The sequence below is a fragment of the Peromyscus maniculatus genome, chromosome 6, assembly GCF_049852395.1.
Source record: "Peromyscus maniculatus bairdii isolate BWxNUB_F1_BW_parent chromosome 6, HU_Pman_BW_mat_3.1, whole genome shotgun sequence".
Lineage (NCBI taxonomy): Eukaryota > Metazoa > Chordata > Mammalia > Rodentia > Cricetidae > Peromyscus > Peromyscus maniculatus.
The window spans coordinates 61,131,844-61,154,892 of record NC_134857.1 but is presented as its reverse complement, the minus strand read 5'-3'; the positions used below and the strand labels follow the sequence as shown (position 1 = coordinate 61,154,892).

Below are 23,049 nucleotides of genomic sequence, written 5' to 3'. Positions count from 1 at the left end.
AATTTAATGTGAAATTGCATTTCTGTTAAACAATTAAGAACACCAATTGGGTGTTTGTTTTTTCCTCCTCATTTTAAAGCTATTTTATCAGGTGGGTGAATGATTGGTTTAATAGAGAATAGTTTGATCAATACTTTCCATATGTATGCACATGGCTGTTCTCCATGATAAACTCAATGAAGGAGACCCAGTCCTTACCCAACACATGGAAGCTGTCTCAGTACAAGAGAAAACATCCTGTGAGCTTTTCATGAGGTGATCCATCAGTAAACATGTTGATTAGGGGGCCACTATGATGACTATATGATGTGAGGTGTGGTGAGGAGCATTGACTGTTAAATATAAGAAACCGGTTACATAGGCATTTTATCTCTCCTGTGTGTGTTTAACATTTAAAGACACAATGTGTAGAGAGGCACAGGAGAGGTTAACTTCCACAGGGATAACACAAATGTGTTTTATATCTAGGGATTTACTGATGGAGACCTGCTGAAAATTCAGTTTGGAGGTGCGAATGTCTCTGGATTTCAGATCGTGGACTACGACGATTCCCTGGTGTCTAAGTTTATAGAAAGGTGGTCAACACTGGAAGAAAAAGAATACCCCGGAGCACACACAGCGACAATAAAGGTTTGCATTAAGAAAAATAGAGTGCTTGGAAAATACGAGAAGGTATAGTGTGCAGTCCAAAAGATGGTGAGCACATAGACTGATGAACACATTTTCCATATTTTGTTTGTTTACATAAGAAAAAATGGTGTGTTACTATGGTATTCTTCTGTGTCTGAATCTCCACAATGTTTTCATTCATTGACTTATCTATTGGAATTTTTGTATTCTGTGGATTTTCGACTAGGATCTTCGGGGGCAAATTAAAGGACAGGTTTCTGCCTGCACTCACAGTGCCATGAGGGCAGACAATAGAAAGACCGTCGTATGAGAAGGCACAGTAAGCCATGGAACACATGGCAGGCAAGAATATAAATTATATGTCTTGGGATGCCTTGTCTGAGGAAACCATATTTAAACTTAAGAACCAAAGAGCAAAAAGCTCTGGTTGTCACTTACAATATTTTGTCTGCAAATAAATCAAAGAAAGAATAATAGATGTGGGCTTTTATCAATCATCTCACTTGTATACAGTTTAGACAATAAGCATATGGCCACACATAAAATGCATACATGTGGTATGTAAGTGTGTGGTATGTATATAATAATTGAACATGAGTAACCTGGACAAGTCAGAAAGATGATAAAAACATGATTAGTTTAATAATGGAAACATTAACATGATGCCTACACAGTCAGGCAGAATCCTTGAAAGCTAACTGAAGTAAGTGCCTTACCATGAAGTGTGTTGGCTTGCTTTGTCCAGCATGCATTTGGGAACTAAGTTCTTCCTCTGTATATTGTGTAGACACTCGTGCACATATTTACTAATAATTTAGGTATTTCTGTTAATGAGAGTATTTATCCCTTGTTGCTGATATAACTGAGAGTAGAATTAAGATTCAGACTCAGTTAAGACAGTATTATTAAACTGAGAGCAAATGGTTTAGAGCACACATAATGGTCTTTTTTTATGGAATTGGAAATGTGTTAAATTAAGGAGAAAAGGTGATATATATATATACATATATATATATATATAAACAAACATATTAGTGATTGTGTAATATGGAAATATATATATAAAGTTATCAGGGAACTAGTTGATCACACATAGAGAGGATATATGACTATATATTTGTATCTAGTTATGAAATTTCCCTAAATAAACTATAGAAAGTTTGAAGTTCTGTATTTGGTATATATGAAGGGATCCTTTGAATTTTAAGTCAATTTCAGAGAGCCATTTTCTAAAATGTTTAAAAACATTTTATTTTTTCTAAAAGGAAAGTGAGTTCCTTTTTGATGATCTTGAGTTGAACATTTATGCTGTCTATTATGTGATCTTATGGGATATTGTAATGTAACACAGCTTCTGAGAATGACATTGGACACTTGGTGTCACAGGGCATGTCTCCATCTAATTTAATGGATATTTCACAGCTCATGCATCCCTTCATTGAACTTTAGGCTTCTGTCTTTTGATAAATGATACTGTTTAAGATGTATAATGGAGAGTGCATTCCGCCCACATCCTTAAATAGAATCCACTTTCTTTTCACGTTCTTCTAGTACTCATTGTGGTGTCCCCATACTGCCTCTTTGAGAAACACAGAAAATGTGGTTTCATTTTGTCTCCTAGAATCCACATCATCATTGCCTTCATATGTCTTATATCAAGATTTGTGGGGAATGAGGAATCCAGAAATTTATTCTATTAAAATTTTGTTGAAACTTTGTCCCAGAATTCAATCTGTTGAGCTCACCCAATGTGCCTTTTCTTTGCTTCCTTTTCTTCCACAATGTCTTCCTCTTGGCTGCTTCGCCTAATTTTCAGAGAGTTTATTACAGTTCTTCATAGTGGGATACTGCAAAGTAGGAAGGCTTGCAGGTTTGAAACAGATTTGGGGCCCAGCCGTGGATCTCTGCATCCAGATCCCTCAGTCATTGGACAGGGTTTCTAGCACGAATATTAGGGTGTTTGGCCATCCCATCACCAGAGTAGGTCAGCTCCGGCTGTCTCTTGACCATTGCCAGCAGTCTATTGTGGGGGTATCTTTGTGGATTTCTGTGGGCCTCTCTAGCACTTTGTTTCTTCCTTTTCTCATGTGGTCTTCATTTACTCATTGCATGAGTTGGCTGTTTGAAACCTGGGGCTTATGCAGGGTCGCTTGGCTCAGTCTGGGACGAGGGCACTGGACCTGCCTGGACTGAGTCTACCAGGTTGATCTCGGTCCTCGGGGGAGGCTTTGCCCTGGAGGAGGTGAGAATGCGGGGTCGGTTGGGGGGAGGGGGAGGGTTGGGAGGCGGGAGACCAAGGGAATCCGTGGCTGATATGTAGAACTGAATGGTATTGTAAAATAAAATGAAAGGAAAAAAAACAGATTTGGAATCTGCATTTGATTAGTTCAGGGTTTTCATCCATGTAGCACAACCATGGCTGTTATTTCTTAGCTGTTGTGAAGACTAAATACCATTCAGTAGATGTTATCACATTATGAGAACCATAGATCCTAATAAAGACTCATGGTTTTTCCTATCCTTTTCCAAAATGCAGGGAATTTCAGCCAGTTGCTAAAGTCTATTCCAAGTTGAACATGTTGCAATTTCTCTATTTTACCCCAGGGCTTCATACAGATCATTGAAAGCCTTTAGGGAAAATTCATCTCTGGGCTGGAGTTCATTCTAAATCAGATATATATTGCTCTGTACTAGAGGGCCAAGGAATGAATCACACAACAGAAATAAAAGAAGTATGAACTTTGACTTTGAGAACACACAGTCCAAAATAAAACACAAATATATCAATGAGCAAATATAATAAAGGACAATGTGTGTTGGGCAAGCCATTTCCCTACAGCTAATTAGAACAGAGTGTGGGAAGGAGATCAAGAAAGTTCTTTTGTATGGGGACACCAGGATACTCTTTACATGAAGCTAGAACTGAAAGAAAAGAAAAGGAAGGGGATTTGGGAAGGAGTATCATGTGGAGACACAAAGTCATGCCCCAGCACGATAAATAAATTGCAAATCTTATGCTATTGTAAAAAATCATTTGGAATTTGTGAAATGGGCATGTTTTACTTCTAAGTGCTACAGCTACTCAGGTGTCTGTAGATCTAAGAGGCTATAATTACAAGAGAGGGCCCCATGATATCCACTGGAAATGAGCCTAAACTGAGTGGGTTCCTGAAACCATAGAGCATATCAAGCTCTACAATAGTGTCTACTTAATCACTATTTTACCTTTGGTCAGTTGTTCTCTGTGCAGTTCAAACAAAGCTGTTAACTACAGGCTGCGGTGGAGGTTAAATAATCACAGAACATTAGCATAGTATTAGAAGCATAAAAGTAAATAAAAGTCTGTTACTTTTCCCAACCCTTTCCTAAAATGAAAGAACTTCTATCTTTTGTTTTCCCTGTCCTCTCTCTCCCATCCTCTCTTCCCTCCCTCCATTGTTCCCTCTACCCTACCCCACATGCACATACACACTATATTTGTCATATATATATGTATGTGTCATATATATATATATATATCGATTATAAAGTTCAATTTATATATTAGGCACAGTTAAAGATTAGCAACAGTCAATGACAAAACACAGCCACAGCAATATACTGTAATGCATGTAACGTAAATGTGGTGCCATAATAGCTTCCTGTGCCATGTTCATTCTTCCCTTATGTGATAATTTGGGATGATGATACAATGTCTCTGTGATGAAGTGAGGCAAGATAGATGATACAGGCATTGCATCACTTTCCTCCTTTCCTTATTGAGTTGGGAATTTTTGCTTTTTCACACAAAAAAGTTCTTTACAAGCTCACCAACACATCAAAACTTGCATTCCTACTGTACTATGGTGACATTGCTAAGTACAATGAAGCTGTCTTTAGAAGGATCTGAGCACAAATTCTCTAGAGTGACCTGGTATGGCTATATGAATAATGGGAGGGTGCCATGTGCATGGTGGATAGACTGAACAAGGGGATGACCTACGTGTTGTGCAGGACAGAGTGGGAAGGAATGATTCTGAGCATCAAAGCAAAATACAATTCAAAGATTATGAGTATATATAAATATACTAACAAATAATATAAAACTCCATTTTTAGGGTATAGTTGAACACTGAAAGTTGTAACCATGAAGATAAAGATATTAATATGAGAAAACCAATATTTTTTATAATCCTTTTCTACTTTTATAGGTAGATGTAAGAAGGAGCTCTGTATGTGTCTAAATAAAGACTGTATTTCAGTGTGTTTTTTTTGCTTAAAGCAAGGGAGACAAACCTCTATAATGAAATTACTGTCTAGTGAGGTAATTCTCTTTCATGCTGTTTTGGAGGGCCTTGTTTGTTGTAGCAGATACACTGTTGTTTAAAATCACATTTTAGGACTTTACAATAAGAATTGTAAAAATCTTAGGCAATAAAAGCTGTTGGCATGAAAGCTTATTTGGTTCTAATTCACCAAATCAAATTCTTCTATGGCTAGGCTTTAGAAATTATATCAAGTTGTGGGAAGGAAAAATAAGAGGTTCAGAGTAAAAAATTCATAAAATTTAATACAGATTCCACAGTTTCTTAATTAAAATATATTTGATTGGTACCTGTGAAATTTCATTTTAATAGTTTACATATTTTAAGTAATGATCAAACAAATAGCAATTTTTAATTTTCTTCATGCTGACATAATTAAAAGTAATTGGAGTCATAGCACTGAGTCAGTAAATCTGATTCTCACTAATGTTCTAGTGATTTGTGACAACATTCATGTATTCATTTTTCTGATCAAAATATATTTATTGAATGTTTACTCTGTAGAAGACGTTTTTCTTTGTGAGATAAAACACAAAAATATTCATGAACTTTTACATCAGAAGCCAATAATCACTTTGTAGCATTGGCAGAAATGGTCCTGTCATCATCTCAGACTTTCCTCTTTATTACCATTTATGAACTTTTGAGTTCCCATCGATGCCTGTGTCCTCTCCAGCCTCTGCAAACTCCTCTTTACATCGACTTTCCCATAACATTCCACGGCAACTCCAATCACCATGTGCTCTTCAGACCAAACGACTGGAAATATTAACACTTACCCTTCCTCTCACAGCTCTTATCCAACCTGGCAGGAAATCCATTGATTCTGTCCCAGTTCTCACCAAGCCTTGCCTTGTCCTCTGCAACCAACTCAAACCCAGCCACCACCTACTCTCTGCCCTGTTATAATGCCATCTTGAGAACTGCTTCCCCTGTCTCATACTTTCAATTTTCCCTTTAAAACGGAATTGAAGTGTGTCATGAGTCTTCTCCAAAAGCTTCAGTATCCTTTTGCACTTGGCATAGACATCAAAGTAGTCTCCTTGACATAGGAGTTGCTCACCTTCTTCACCTCACATGTGGCCTCAGTTCTTGGCAATGTCCCCTCACCAATTTCACTTCACCTGTATTCTTCCATTTTAATCCTTAAACATTCTGACATTTTCCCACTGAGTACCTCTACACTGACTATTACCTCTTCTAGAACACTCCTTCCTTATATGTCTGCAGAAGTAAGCCTCTTATGATTCTTCAATCTTAATCAAATGACATCTCTTCATAGGAGCTGGGTGTCAGTTCTTTAAACCATAGGCTTTACTCCATTCAAGAGAGGCGACATTGTAGCACTTTTGTTTCAAGGTATTTTTTTTTCCTTTTGAAATAATTCTTGACCTCTACTGTCACATATTTGTAATTAATTTATTCATGATGTTGTTAGTTTTATCTCCATGTTTGTAAGTCAGTGTCAAGTTGTTGTTGGTTGATCCATCACAAACACATAAAGACTGAAGCATAGTGGCTTCGAATAACAGTTTCCTTCATGCACAAGTAGAGGACGGTACTGCCTACAAGGATCATGTAAGGCTGGTTATGGAGTTGAAAGACTTCTTAGATGAAACAACAGAGTTTGAAACCTGAAAGTGAGTAAGCTACAAAGAGCAGGGGATCAAAGTCTATAAGTTTTGGAAAAAGAACATGCAATGTTTCCCACTCAAGGAAAATAGACAAATTTTCTGTCAGTCTGAGGACTGAATAGAGATGTCATAAGGACTGTGCAGAGTCAATGAGTGCTGACCACACTGGTATGAGGCTCTGAGTCCCACCCCCAGCATGGTGAAACTCTGTAACATTCAGGAGATGGGAGCTGATTAGCTAGACTCAGAGAGATTACTGGATTCCCTGGTGACAAGGTGTTGCAGGGATCTTGGAGGAGAAAAGTATCACAAAGTTGTCCAGGCAGACCAGGATGGGGCCTGAATTGTGACTATGCCTCAGGGTGGGCAGAAACAGATGGATTCAATGCCTTGACATTTTTTCTTAATTTCTTTATAAAATAAATAACTGCAGAAGTCAAAATCTTTATATCTGATTTATTGATAAGTGCCATTGAAAGCTATGTTCAGATTTTTTAAAAATGCAAGACCCTGAGAAGCATGTGCTTCTTTTATAGATGCTGATTCTAAATCACATAGTGTTTGCACAAGAGAGGCTCAAAGAAGACATTTGTAGAAAGAACAGTAATGATCTGGAAAAAATAAGCAAGAACTTTGCAATCATCAGGCTATCAAAAAAGAAAATACTGGATTATTGCTGCTATGGATTTTGCTTTAAGTCTCTTCTACAAGCAGAAGAGCCCTGAGCTGTTTGCTCTGGTGATAAACTGGGAAGTTGGTAGTAACCTAACCTGACTTTGTATTTACAAGGGACAGTGGAAAATAGATCTTTCACGTCTCTTAAAGATTTCAAAAGGAGGCAGAGTATTAATAGACTTGTTAGTATAACAAACATGAAAACTATTTTCATTTTTAGATACATTTTGTGACTTCAGTGTTTCCACCTTGCAAGACATGCCTATCCATGCTTTCTTTTCATATAGTAACCTTTACTCAACTCTGTGACTTTGATGTCCTGATGGTATTAAGGAACTCAACTACCATCAGGGACTAACATTTGTGTGGCACTTTAAATAATGGCTTTCACATAAGAATCTCATTTTACTCAGGAGTTGACTTAACACGTAATCTCAAACTTTCTTAATTGCTGCCCTAAGAGAATTATTGGACCTGTCTGAAAATAGTATAATCTTTCTCAGTCCAGTAATTAGCATCATGCATTAAATAGTACCCTGAGAGCCTAATAAAATTAATTCTACTTTGTGAATATTGAAACTGACCACAGACACAGCAAAGACTCAGCGTTTACTACTGCAAATATCAAAATAATTCACAGCACCACAAAGTTGGTGCATTTAAGCCCCTGTACTTTGTACTTAAAAAAAGACATATGTAAATTAATCTCATATATTTACAATACTGATGTTGCCAAAATTATATGTCCCGAAAAAAGTATTTGCAAATAAATATATATTTGCCATTTGAATGAATTATTCATATTTATGATTATAAAGAAGGACATCTGTGCTCAGCTGCATTCACTCAGTTCTTCCTGCAAAGAACACTTGTCGGTCAGCAAGATTTCTTCAAAATATCAGCTGCAACAATTATATGAAAAGCCACTTTGGGCCCTTAGTAAAATCTATATAAATATTTCTAATTTTTGCTGAATCTCTGTTCTCACCCATGGTCTGTCCATCATGTAAAAACTCCAGTGACTGGTGGGCAGACATCTTTGGTCACCAAATGTAGAAATTGAAGCCAGAGTAATTACACTAGACAGTCTGTGCTTTTTCATAAGTTGTTAACTCTAAGGCACTGTGGACAAGGACAGTGAGGGAGTGAGGAAGGTTACTGATTCAGCCATGAAATGAAAGCTCTGCCACTGAGCAAGTCCTCGCTGTGGCTGAATCAAATCCAGACATTGCTTTAAACTGAACCTCTTTTTTCTATTTGAGTTTGTGTAATTAGCTTTACTGAGGATTTGAATCTGTAAGTACGCAACTCCAAGTCTCTGAATGCAAGATGCTTGCTCCTTAAGTAAGATTTTTGTATTGAAATCAACAATCTTTATACTTTAGGCATATAAATGTATATTATATATATATGCATTTAAATGTGTTCATTTGAAAATAACAGTCTTTCTTTTTTCACAGTCATTGAGATTATTTTCGTTATTCATGGAAAATAATAAAAGATGCTAATTCTAGTTTCTTTCCACTGAGCTCTCACTTTCCTCTTGGGAATTGTGACTGGCTTGTGTGATTGCCAAAGAGGTGGAGTTTCATGAAGGTTTCATGCCTCTATGCACTGCAGTTCCAAAGGGCACATGTTCAAGATGCTTTACAGTAAATTAAAGATGACCTTATCACAGACAGCTCCTCCAGAGGGTGGACAGTTGGTGAATTTGAAATTAAGATAAGTGAATAATTTTAGGCTCACAGTGCACTTTCTCCCACTGTTCTTTTTCCTTGAGTCTCTATTTGATTCTTAGGTATCTAAATGTTTCTTATAAATTTTTTTAACTGTCAAAGACCCCACTATTTTGATCCTGTTAATAATTATTTTGTAAAGCACAGAATCAGAATATTATATTATGTAAGACCCTTTAAAGGTATCTAATAATTTACTGGGAGGTGGTGGCACACTCCTTTAATCCCAGCACTTGGGAGGCAGAGCCAGGGGGGATCTCTGCAAGTTCAAGGCCAACCTGGTCTACAGAGAGATATCCAGGACAGGCACCAAAACTACACAGAGAAACCTTGTCTCAAAAAACTAACTAAATAAATAAATAAAGGCATAGAATAACTTGGTTTAGTTAAATAACTCATGCTCTTGTAGGAATGACTATGAGAATTTTTACTAAGCAGTGAAACTCCAATCCTGAAGTATGTCAGGCAAAATATTATTTTACAGAAAGTAAGGTATTGTTAAGGAACATTTTAATTGTCTGGCAGGGCTGAGCAGGTGAAAGTTATCACTCAGCTGTCTCAGGCTATGCTGTTTATTGTGCTGGTGACCTATTTACTTCACTGATTAGATGACAGAATTCTGTTTTTGCAGAACAAATAGTGATTTTTAAAGCAAGTGAAAATACCCTGGCTTTACAGCAAGATTGATAGTAATAAAAACAGACTGCCAGTCAGCAACAAAACTTTCAGCATATTTTACAATTTGCCAAGCCTTCATTTCCTATCCATCTACTTACTCAACTCAGCATTTACCAAACGAAGCAGCAACTGTCACGGTGTGCCGAGGACTGACTGGCTTCTTAGGATTGGAGACTTTCTGTTTCTACATATTGACAGTCCAGACGAACCAGAAAGTCAGGCCATCATCTCAGAGTTACAAAGTGCTGCCTTCAAATTCCTCCCTGGTAACAAAATTTGGGGGCTCGGTGTAAAGACAATATTCTATGATCTGGAACCTTCACCTATAAAATCAGAATAAAACTATTCACAGCTTTAGGTATTTTAATAACTACCAGGTCACAATGAAATTATTTGTGGCTTTGGATCTTTTTCATAATGACCATATCACAAATGATAAACAGAGAACAAGGGGAATGGGGACTCTCTTCCATCATTTGCTGTTCAGTACCTGCCAACACAGTACAGAGAGTGTTTTTGTTTCTCTAAATCTTACAGTGGTTCTCAACTTTCTTAATGCTGTGATCCTTTAATATATTTATGTTGTGGTAACCCCCCAAACATAAAATTGTTTCATTGCTACTTCATAACTGTTATTTTGATACTGTTGTGACTCATAATGTAAAAATATGAAGGGTATGAGATAGATGACCCATGGGGTCGTGCCCCACATGTTGAGAATCTCTGCCTAAGAAGCATCCCATAGCAGCACTTTACTAACCACCCCAAGACAATGGAGGATCAAGTGGCAGGTCTGAGTCCAGGCCTGCTTTATGACATACAATTTTTGTGCTTTCTAAACTCTACTCAAATAATTTCCAGTTTTATAACAAATTGAAAATGATGCAATTTATAGGACTTAAAAAACATTTTGGTAGTGAGTAAAGGTTATTATTTCTGTTTTAAATACCATTTTCTATGTTTTCAAGATATAGAAAACATGGGTTAAGAAAACATGACATCATATGGTAATCTATAAAAGCTCAAATTGTATTCATGGAATCTTTTAGGTTTGTTATGCATGAGATGAGATAAACACAAACTTTTTCCTCTCTGCTTCCTTTTTTAGTGTTAGAAATGCCATCTTCAGGTATCAGTGATTACACTATTCCATTATTGGATGACATGCTTGGTATTATTGGACATAACAAACATTTAAATGCACATTTTATTTTATCTTTGAAATATAAGTCTCAACAAATACACACTTAAAATGGAATAAAGCATGCATTTGGAAAATGGACCATGAAAATGATTCCCCAGATTTCTTGCGCTAGTGTGGTGATGCTGGGCCTGTGGGAAGCACTAAGCTGAATGGCCCCCCACTGAAGAATAAATTTCTAACTGAGCTGAGAGAGTTCACAGAACATAAACATCGGGGCAGAGATGCCACAGTTATTTTCAGAGAAAGAAGATGGTTACACAGTCATCATGCTCTACTCAAACTAGTTTATATATACTTTATTGAGCAGTGTAATCAAATGGAAATATTTCACTCTCCAGTCAAAATTGTGAGCACACTTGTTTAGGAAAATAAATGGACCACAAATGCAGAACAGAAGCTAAAACGCCCTGCACCACATACTGCTGATTGTCTAGCAGCTCAGAATTGCATTTCTGACTGTGTGTTTTAATTTAAAAAGATAAACTGAACATGTGTTTCAGCTGGAACACTTGAGGAAGGTTCAGGGGACTTTTCACCCCGTGAGCATGCTCAGCTGCAGTGGGGATGTGCTGCATGGATCAGATTGCTTTTAGTTCAGCTTAATCATATTTCTAATGTATTTTGCCCACATTTATAGTCCTCTAAAACAGTTAGGGGGTGGCTTCATGGGTATCTCCCTGTAGTGAGAGCAAACTGACTTAATGAAGATCTTGGCTTTTAGCTATTATAATTTTAATATGAATCGTAATACTTTCTTAATATCCAACTTATTCAATTTAAGTTCCATTACTTATTCAGAGACCTAGGCATTAATGTTAAGAGTTAATTTGGCAATGAACTGAATAGTGTACAGAGAGAAAATTAATCAATGCTTTTCACTGGGGGATAATAAAAACAGACACACAGTGAGGCAGATAAAACTTGCTATGACCTTTCTTATCAGCATGAGCAACTCTTCTCTTAAATCAACTTGATTTTCTGGTAGGAATGTAATACAGTGTTCAAGTGATTCATGAGTGCTTTAGAACACTGTGAAAGCAATGAAATCAACTGCTTTTCCATCTGATTAGCTCTTTTTCCACTTTTAAAGGTGATGGACTTGTTACGCGCTTCTCATTGATGAGAATTTGAAAACTTAGTTGTAATACTCTATCTCTTCAGTTATTTTTTGAATCATGAGCATAATTTGTGCACATGTTAGGCAGATACTCTGCTACAGATACCCAACCCTAAAACATTTTCTTGTTGTTAGAAATTTAAGTTTCTTTTAATCCTTGAATAATGCAAACAATGCAACTTCAATTTTATTGTCTATAAAAGTTCTCTGTACAGCAAAATATTTTTTATTAGTTAAGTTCCAGAAATTTTATTTTAGATTAAATGATATAATTCACTTTGGTGACTCTGTATTTTGTCTAATGTTTTGCATGTACATTTATAGGTTAAGATTACAAGTTTGGGGGGGAAATCTGGTGAATTTAAAGTGTCTTGAGTAACTCAAATGCAGCCATCTGGGAGATATGTGCACACACACATACACACACACACATATCTACATTCAGGAGACTATATAGAACGGCATTCAGGAAGTATGTAATATATGCAATGCATTCTGGACAATGTTGATATGCATTACAGAGTGATCCAGATTTCTATCCAGGAGAGATTTATAAATTCCTCAGAAAATGCAGGAAGTGTGAAAACTCACATATGGCCTTAAGTGACACTATATCACAAGAGATATTTTGATGACTCACATTTGAGAAGACATTCTAAAAATTAAATTATAACTTAACATAATAAAAAATGTTTGAAATTTTAGCATTTGGGAAACTGAAACAAGAGGATTGAAAGTTTGTGGTCAGCCTGGGATCTCTTCCTAACAACAACAACAACAACAACAACAACAACAAAAAGTAATAGTAACAGCAAACCAAGGAAGGTTTACAGATAGAGCATGTCTGAATAGAGTTACAGCACTCAGTCACAATGTACTTCCCATGGCCTCACACCCATTTCCATTCCTCTCTGAAAGGGTATATGGTCTATGTGAGACCTCTTGCCTACTCTTTTTCCTTCCTTCCTTCCTTCCTTCCTTCCTTCCTTCCTTCCTTCCTTCCTTCCTTCCTTCCTTCCTTCCTTCCTTCCTTCTTTCCATTGTTCCTTCTTTCGTGCCTTTCTTTTTTCCTTCCTTCTTTCGTGCCTTTCTTCCCTTTTTCCTTCCTTCTGTCCTTCTTTATTCCTTCATCATTTCTTCTTGCTGTTTCAATATGCCAAACCCTATCGTAGTCTCTAAGAATCCATTGGTAACAGCCAAGGTCTACCCTTCCCTGAAGTACCAATTCTGGTGGGGAGGATAGTTAAAGGAAACAAGGGAAGAATGATCACGTAGTCAGACGCTGGGAAATGCTATAACTAAGACAAACAGGAAGGGAGCTGTGTAGGAAGGCCAGCACTGCCGAAGTCGCACGTAAGAGTCTATGGATGGCATTGACAGCCTTGGACCAGTGAATAGCACTGAGTGAAAAGCAAAGGAGACTGATATGTGAAGACAGAATCAGAAGTTCCTCTCAAAGTTTTCTCCTAAGAAGGAAATAGGAAAATGGCATGGCTATTTGAAGAAAACATCAGTACAAAGAATTTCCCTGCCTCCTCTCTCTTTTTTCCTCCCCTCCTCTCAGCCCTTATTTCTTCTCTATTCCTCTCTTATTTCTTTCTTTAGTTGTCGTAGGAGATAATAAAGAAGTTGAATCTTTTTTTTTTTTTCCGAGACAGATTTTTCTCTGCGTAGCGTCTTTCATGGAACTCACTCTGTAGACCAGGCTGGCCTCAAACTCACAGAGATCCTCCTGCCTCTGCCTCCCGAGTGCTGGGATTAAAGGCGTGTGCCACCGCCTGTCTAAGAAGCTGATTTTTTTACAGTGACAGTCCTGTAGAGAGAGCAAGAGAGAGTGTGGTGATTGAGGGATATTGTATGTGTGATTCCAGAAACAAATGTGTTTAAGGAAACCGGAGGTGTACAAGTAAAACACTTCGGGGGGGAGGGGGGGGGCTTGGAGGAAGTATGGCCACCTCTGTTCTGTCGTCAACTAAGGGGGGCAAATGTTTTGTGAGCTTTAGACATTTTACCAGGTGACAAGAATGAAACTGTCTAAGGACCTCTTTCTCTCCACATTTCAATATAATTGGAATGAATTTTGAGAGTGAGGAGCAGATGAAGGGTGCGGTATTTAAAAAATGATGTGAGTCACTGTGGGAGGAGAAGCATGAAGTTACTGGAGAATAAGATTGCTCGAGTGTACTGCATGCCATTTTGGACTTTAGTTAGGAATTTAGTGTCACAGTATCAGTTATTGCAGTGGACTACTGCACAGTGAGGGTTCCTTCCCAGATCCCGGATTAGACACAAACCACACCCAAGTCCCTGTTTTCACAGAGAGATCCTTTATTAATTAGGGAGGAAATTTAATGTGGCTGCTTTCCGACTCTGACAGAGACAAAACAGCAGCAAATGAACTTGCAGGTGTCATCCTTAGGAAGAGAAAAAGGGGAGGTCTGTGTTAGGATGGTCTAGGAAGCCATGGTAAAGGAGATTGAGGCTGAGGGAGAAGGGGAAGGGGACAAGGGAAAGGAGGAAGGGATACTTGTCCCAGAGGGACAAAGGACTGCCTCTGAAAAAAAGAAGAGACAGAAGTGACACATAGGCAAACAGCAGTTTATAAAGATGAGGTGTTTAATTTTAATTGGGCATGATAATTAGGTGACTCAAAGGAGGCTTTTGATTGCTGGACTTGGTAGTCAGCTTCAGGAGGAAGAAGTGGCCTAATAAGGAAATAGACCTTGGTGACTAGCTTTAGGAATGTAAACTAATTGTTTTCAGCAAGGCAGAGGGAATGGGAAAAGGGCAAGACCTGCCAGAGCTATGCAAATGTCTGCTCAGTGGCTCTGAGTTTGTGCTAGCATTCTCATAGATTGTTAAAGCATAGAAATAGCTGAGGAATGATGGAGTTTGTTTCTTTTCAACAACAGATACATAGGGGAGAATGTAAATAAATGGTCTAACACCACTCTAAGGTATATGTGAGCACTACCAAGTTGAATTAAAGATTCAGAGTAAAAAAAATCACCTATTTTCTGTCTATTTTAACCAATGACTCTATTATCGGACATCAAAGGTATTTATATTGTTACTTTGAAAGTCTATATATCATCACAGCTGGCCATAAAGTGCTGGTTCAATGAGAAGCTGATCTCAAAAAATGTAATAACTTTTCACTTAAGTTAGCTGAGATATTACTATATTTGGACACGTTGCTTGTTCAGAACATGTTCCGTGGTCCCATCGTCCACATTCTTGTTCAATTCTAAGGTAGCTAGATGGAGGTGTGTTTAACTTCTTGGACCTTTTTGCCCGCTCTCTGTGTTGCGTGGTAGGCGAGAGTAGTCTGGATGACCTGTGTTGCATGGTAGGCGAGGTCGTGTGCAGCAAAGCTCTGATTTTTCTCCCGTCCTTATAAAATGTGTGATTCCTTTTAGTATACGTCCGCCCTGACCTATGATGCTGTCCAAGTAATGACTGAAGCATTCCGTAACCTTCGGAAGCAGAGGATTGAAATCTCCCGGAGAGGCAACGCAGGCGATTGTTTGGCCAACCCAGCGGTGCCTTGGGGCCAAGGTGTAGAAATAGAAAGGGCCCTGAAACAGGTCAGTTTCACAGAATGAGCGCTAATGTGACTCCACACAGTCGTTAAGGTGGTTTTTTTTTTTTTTTTTTTGGTTATTTTGCCAAAACATGTAAGTCATCTTTGTTGTATTCCTTATGTTGAACATACGGCCATGTTGTTTCCTCAGAGCACAGAGGTAGGTTGAAGAGTACGCAGAAACCCTATTAAAATAACCTTCTGTTTAGGTCAGGTTGAGTAATTTTGCTAGTTTATGTCTTGGATCTAACAAATTTATAACTGTGCTCTATTTTCATTCCATCATTAGGTTCAAGTTGAAGGTCTCTCAGGAAATATAAAGTTTGACCAGAATGGAAAGAGAATAAACTACACAATTAATATCATGGAGCTCAAAACAAATGGGCCCCGGAAGGTAAAACTTGAACAATTTAAACTAGGGTCTCAGGGGGCAGATTCCATCATGAGCCTACTTCACTCCTGGGATCAGAAAGCATGTGCATGTAGACAGTGGTAAGCCACTTCTAGAAACAAATTTAGTTTTGAGATTTGCTTTATGAATCAGATCAGTTCTTTTTGGTAAGCGATAGTGATAATTAATCTAAAATAATACCTAGACACAGAAATGCTACACTTTTTTCAACTTTTATAGGAAGACTTTAATTATAATATAGAAAACAACTGCTAAAGATATGATGCCTTTAGGAGAAATAGTCATGTAAACATATGTTTAACTGTTAAACTCAAAATCGCCCCTTAAAAGAGTCTGGCTGAATTGTCACTGTTGAGGTATCTTTACATGTATACATGATTACCCCACCACCCAAGTTAGCCAGCAAATGTGAGAAGTGAGCCAGTTGCACTGGCTCATTCCTTCAATCCCTGAACTGCAGGAGCTGAAGCACGAGGATTGTGAGCTGAATGCAAGTTGAGTTCTATAGTGACTTCTAGACAAACCAGGGATGCACAGCAAGGTACTGAGAAAATTAAACAAAAATAAATAAACAAATAATAAAATAGGAAGATTCAAATTCAACCCAGTTTTAAGAATATTTTTTTAACTGTCTCAATCCCAATCAGGTTCATATTAATGGAGGTAACGTTGTTGCTGGTATTGAGAAGTCTGTTGAATGTGGGCATTACTTTGGGTGCAGACATGGGTTTGAAAAACGTCAAATGTTTTCAAAGACAGGCCATTTATCCTCATGTTTGTCAACTGTGATCTTTTTCAGATTGGGTACTGGAGTGAAGTGGATAAAATGGTTGTCACCCTAACTGAGCTCCCTTCTGGAAATGACACCTCTGGGCTTGAAAATAAAACTGTGGTTGTCACCACAATATTGGTAATTAACTACATACATTGAACTCTATTTTTACCTTTTCAAAGTATCCACTTGGAAACTTGCTGTTTAGGTTACCTTAAAGGTAGTAACTCTCCCAAGCAGCTTTTGCAATTTTTAATTCACTAATACTTGCTACTCTGTCACTGATTGCATGCTTACCTGCTGTAAGGATTACACATGCGCTAAGCTGAAGCTCTTAGAATGCTCTCATCCTCTAGAAGGCTGAACTCTATCTTGACAGCTGATACCCTGCTGTTGACACAAGTGAACAGCAGAGCAAAGTCTTGTTTGCTCTTCACATTTCTTTTCAAACCTTACCCCACTCTGGTTCATCTCCACCCTCCCATTTGGTATTATGATCTAATAATGCTGTTAGCCCCTCTTTATTCTTAGTGAAAAACAAGTATGATCTCCTTATACCCTTCATTTGAACTGAGTAGTGGCCATGTGCCTAGTTCCAAATATGTGACTATTGAGAGAGTGGGGCAAAGCTTGTCTGGTTGTAGACCATCTAGGATTTGTATTGAAAGAAAGGAAATGTGGATCACGAGAATCCAATGCTAAGCAAGGGATGAGGAGAAGGTGGAATTCACTAAGGGACATTGTTTTGAGATAAGATGATTGTGCACTGCTTTACTTAATAGTGAGGTTATAAATTGGTGGATTCATTATCCTAACAACATGAGATGAAAATATAGATACACTTCTAAGAGATTTAGATACAACATTAGTGGCACGTGGAATTCTCTTAATGAGTGTGAGTTGGACATGTGGGAATTCCCACCTTAATCATGCTATTGAAAGGAACCAGTAACTCAATTAGATTTACGTTCTGTAACACCCCAAAGTGGACAATATTAGGTTTGCTGAATCATTTCATCATGATTTCTCTCTTCTATGCTTCTAGTGAGAGAGCTTCTCTAGCTATACTTGTACCATCCTTCTAGTGTATTATGTCTCATAGATGAAGTGAGACACGAAGCTTTCAGAAATAGAATCAGTATGTTGCCATGACAATGACCATTTTCATTTTGTGGATCATTGTGTATGCAGGTTTTTTCCCTACATGAAGTTTGTACTTGGAACAGCAGTAACACAGATCTTGCCTGAACTCAGCTTCTTCGAGCTGGTGTTCATTTAAACTTGAAGAAGGGTATGGTAGACCCAAAGTTGAACATAGCAGCTGTTGAGCAAAATTTCTCTCTCTGATACTTAATAATTACAAATAAAATGAGGGAGCTATGCTAACAGCTTTTGGGTATCTTACTCTGATATGATAAACCATTTAGTGACCAATAATATAGAGATTGAAGGAGCTTGGTTGTAGAAGCACTATGCCTATACATTTTTGTTTCAAAGTCTACTGTATTATCTACGTCTAACATATACCTATGTATAACAAGTAATTATTAAGGAGTTTGACATAATAACAGTATTTAAAAAATTCAGTATGATAATCAGTGAACATATTGTCTTTTCTTTTAGGAATCACCATATGTTATGATGAAGAAAAATCATGAAATGCTTGAAGGAAATGAGCGTTATGAGGGCTACTGTGTTGACTTAGCAGCAGAAATTGCCAAACATTGTGGGTTCAAGTACAAGCTGACTATTGTTGGGGATGGCAAGTATGGGGCCAGGGATGCAGACACCAAAATTTGGAATGGTATGGTTGGAGAACTTGTGTATGGGGTAAGTATATATCTCTTTATAGGTAAAGTAATTCAGTTTGAACCACTGTTGAGAGAATGGCCACTCTTTTTTTTTTAATAACCATATCTCAGTTGTTGCCATTCCATGACACTCTAGAAAAAAAACTGTTTTATTTCTGTGATAGAATTTGAGAGGTTGAGGCAGAAGCAAGAAGTAAACTTGAAAATTAACTGAAACATGCATTCTACCTGTCTTCAAGCACACAGGTTATCCCAGTGATTCAAGGGTATATTGCAAGAAATGTGTAATGAACTTAGCCAAGTCAGATAGGTAAACTATTTGTCTGTTTTACTAGGTAAATAAATACATTACCCTTTTAATTATTCTTTAGCACCAGAGCCTTAATTACTACCATTTTATAAGTTCCATCCCTTTTCATTCCAAGTTTTAGTTATGTATCATTTCTAATCACAATTTTGGGTCCTGTTATTTTCCTTTCTTTCCTTTACAGAAAGCTGACATTGCAATTGCTCCATTAACTATCACCCTTGTGAGAGAAGAGGTGATTGACTTCTCCAAGCCCTTCATGAGTCTTGGAATCTCTATCATGATCAAGAAGCCTCAGAAGTCCAAACCAGGAGTCTTTTCCTTTCTTGATCCTTTAGCCTATGAGATCTGGATGTGCATTGTGTTTGCCTACATTGGGGTCAGTGTAGTTTTATTCCTGGTCAGCAGATTTAGCCCCTACGAGTGGCACACTGAGGAATTTGAAGATGGAAGAGAAACACAAAGTAGTGAATCAACTAATGAATTTGGGATTTTTAATAGTCTCTGGTTTTCCTTGGGTGCCTTTATGCAGCAAGGATGCGATATTTCGCCAAGGTTGGTCACTCACCTGTTTCAACTTTGTGCATTTTAGGTCTCAAGCGGATATTCATGGTGTTTATGAATTCACTATAAAGATGTCACCAGCTGCCAACCACATGTCCAAGCAACTTAAGATGCTTAGAGGACAAATTTTTACCATTGGCGTAAGCCTGTGAAATACTTGAGCAATGTTCCTTGAATGTTGATCATGTGTTTCCCTGGTGAAATTATATACACCATGGAGAGGCTATAAAATGCATAAGGTTCCTATCATTCCATGCCTGCTTGGAGGGGTACCGTGTTTTTGCTGCATATTCTCATTTTACAGTCATCTGTGTTGATCCACAGACCTGTATATGGGAAAATGGGCGATGTTAGCTATTTCCTACAGAGTCAACAGTTTGTTAGACAACACTCCATCTGAACATACTTCATCTCTTTATTTTTTCTAACATCAATTCATGAAAATGGTGTGAGAGAGAGACAATTAAACTTTTTAAACCTTAGGCTTCTGTGAAAAAGGTTGATCATACATTTTCAAGTATCTAGAAATGCATAGGGAAAACAAATGACTTGCTGCAAATGCCTGGGCCATATTAAATGTACATACTCACACACCTCTTTCACATCAGGATATGAATATCTCACGCTAAAGTGCCTAATTGTCATATATCTGTCAGAACTCATCAGTTGCTTTTGTTTATGTTACAACATGAATGAAAACTACTTGGGTCTCTTCAGACAAATAAATCCTGCTTCTGCTGGTGTAGTATCATTGACATTTAAAGCCAAGATGTTATTTGTCTTCTGGGGCAGTTCAATTTGAGCTCGAATAACCTCCTTTGATTCCAAAGATGATCTTGACTAGCCAAGGGAGTGACTTTCTTATGGTAATTCATTAATATGTTAGTTTTTGAGTACTTGGTGAATTACAAGCAATTAATTTCAAAATGAATATAAGCATCTCAAAAATGCATAGTTTTCTAAGTGCTCTACTATCTTCCACTGGCTGAGAAGAGGGAAATGCACCCTCAAGGCAGAAATTATTAAACACTTATTCTCTGATAGTCAGTAGCACCAATGGTAGTGCATTATAAAGTCACATTAAAAAGAAAAAAAACTATATAGATCTTTATAAAAGAAAAATCTTAGCTCCACATTCACAGTGAATTCTATTTAGGCCTTCCATGAATTGTAAATATTCTATGTTTGCATGACATGCATAAAGGAGTATATGGTCCAAGGTACACAGTTAAACTCTGACAACATGGAGAAGGGTCAGACTCTCATCTCTATATTTAGTTATCTGATTTAAGTTAAAGATAGGAAGATCTGTTTCCAAGAATAAGGAAGAAAAAAATAACAAAACTGAGGAGTCAGAGGACACTCTGGTCCATAAAACCCTAGATTATTGGTTTAGCATTGGTAAAACCACTGAATTGTGGTACAATAATTCTAAGTAAAAGGCAGTTGTGCTTGGCTGGAACACATTGTGTTCTGTCTTTTGGGTAATCCGAAGTATGTGTGGGTTTATAATGAAGTAGACACTGTCCTGTGTTCCCAGAGATAGACCAGGTCTGGGAGCCTTCCCACCTCCCACTCACAGCATGGCCAAACAGCTGCTTTGTTATCTAGCGTTTGCTAAGCACCAGAAAACCTTTTGCTTTTTTGGTTGGAATGGAAGGCACACTTATTCTAGAACATCTCAGGGTCCACTGCGGCATTCAAACAATTTCTCTTTTTTATTACACTTGCTTCCAAAATAGGATGTTTTGTTCTGTGCTTTAATTTCATTCTTGAGTCTCACTATAGTTCACTCTCCATAACATTAATTTCTTAGTAAGAAACAGGTTTTTAGTTAGGGTATTTCCCTTGTTATTGATTTTTTTTTATTTCAGAATATGTAGATATAATAAATATCATTAAAATGCAGTTGTTTTTCTGCTATGTTCCATATGCACTTAAAACTGAACCTGAAACAGCATTGGTAAATGTAATGATTGTTCTAAGAAAAGAATGAACTACACTACAATGTTTTAGAATGCAGCTATGGCCACTGCAAGGCAGAGCAGCAGAGTGGATTACTGTCTTAACAAAAGACTTTAAAGTGAACAGACCACTTTGCAACCCCTTTTAAGTATTTGAGAATGCATCCATCAACCCTTTCCAAGTAAAATCTGCTATGGAGCTCCATTAAGAATGTTGAAAAGACACATTGGAATTATAGTCTAGGATGATTTACTGAGTTCAGTGACTGTAACTTGCCCGAAATTACAAAAAAAAAAAAAAAGAAAGAAAAAAGAAAGAAAGAAAAAAAGAAAGAGAAAGATTGGTGTCTCTTCATTATAAAATACTTTTTCAAAACATAGAAATTAGTAAAGTAATACACCATAATGTTTATTGTTATTCTTCAGCCTGCTTTATTATATCCACAATATCTCTATATGTAAATCGTATGCCATTGAAACATCATGTGATGCATATTAAGAAGAAATCAGCGTTTCTGCCTTCACATTCTTTAGCAAATGCGATAGAAAGTAAAAAGTAAAACCTTTGTTTTTGATTGTGGCAACTTTCAATACAAATCAAAATCAAGTTTTCTCTTCTTAATAAAATTTCTCCAGAACTCTCAGAAAAATTAATCGTTGGTTTTAAAACAGTTAAAGATAAGTGATAAAAATCTAAAAATGTTTTACAGTTAATATAGTTCAAAATAGTACTGAAATATTTACTCTCAATAATGTTTTTAAGCACGAGAATAAAAGAAAAGTGATATGAACTAGTTTTTATTTTCTGACTAGAATAGAATGGCATATGAGCACAATTCTTAATCAAGTAGGAGATTGGTGCAGTGTCAAATTTATTTAACAAAAATCAACCTTAGTGTTGTAGGATTTGAGCAAGCCAGGTTCTGAGTCTGCCCTTTCAGTTCAAGGTCTGTGTCCTTTAATTATCCTGCTACCTGAACAGATAGGATACATTGGAGGATGGCTGTGTCCATATCAGGGTTTTCCAGAAGCAATGCTTATAAAATACTTGATTTAGATTCCATGTGAAAAATATTTAAACCTTCCCTTCCTATCATGTTAATTTAAATCTTTATATTTTATATTGACTTTAGCATGAAAGCTAAATTATATTCCTTCAGGTTTTCTTTTTAAGCAACTGATGGTCTAAACCTTTCAGTATTTGGAATCATCTAGTTCCTTTGTATTAAGCAAGTGGTTTATTCTCCCCAAATTATCCAAAATTTTATCTTGTCTCAGTTGTATCAAAGTCAATAGATTTGATTCTGCCCAAAAGTTGCCCAATTTTCATGTTTTGACATTTTAGAAATGCTGCTACCTCAAATATTTAATTGTATGCAGAATCCCATAAAATCTTTTAAAGTAACACCACAAATTCTATTGGTATTTACAAAACTGTATTTATCTCCTTCAATATTTCAAGTAAAATATTGGAAATCTATTAAGCTTTTAAAAACATTATATGTATATATAGTCATACAAAACTGCTGTCTTTTTATACTTCACATTAGGGATTTATACCTTTTAAAATTTTAAATATCTAATTTGTTTTCTTTGAGTTTTCTTTCTCTCTTAAGCAGGAAACACAAAGGAACAGGGTCAGAGCAGTCCACACCATG

The 23,049-nt window shown here is 37.0% G+C and overlaps 1 protein-coding gene across 7 annotated transcripts in view; it reads left to right on the top strand.

The window, feature by feature from the left end:
• Positions 1 to 23,049, top strand: part of Gria2 (glutamate ionotropic receptor AMPA type subunit 2) — a 127,905-nt gene that overhangs the window by 81,283 nt on the left and 23,573 nt on the right. For all 7 annotated transcript variants that reach the window (XR_006073172.2, XM_076574291.1, XM_076574290.1 and 4 more), the window contains exons 6-11: positions 469 to 630; positions 15,398 to 15,565; positions 15,851 to 15,955; positions 16,773 to 16,883; positions 18,369 to 18,575; positions 19,048 to 19,418. Coding sequence is in view for 6 of the 7 variants with exons in the window: in XM_076574291.1 (XP_076430406.1) it covers positions 469 to 630; positions 15,398 to 15,565; positions 15,851 to 15,955; positions 16,773 to 16,883; positions 18,369 to 18,575; positions 19,048 to 19,418 (1,124 nt within the window). In the remaining variant the exon portion in view is untranslated. The remainder of the gene's footprint in view (positions 1 to 468; positions 631 to 15,397; positions 15,566 to 15,850; positions 15,956 to 16,772; positions 16,884 to 18,368; positions 18,576 to 19,047; positions 19,419 to 23,049) is intronic.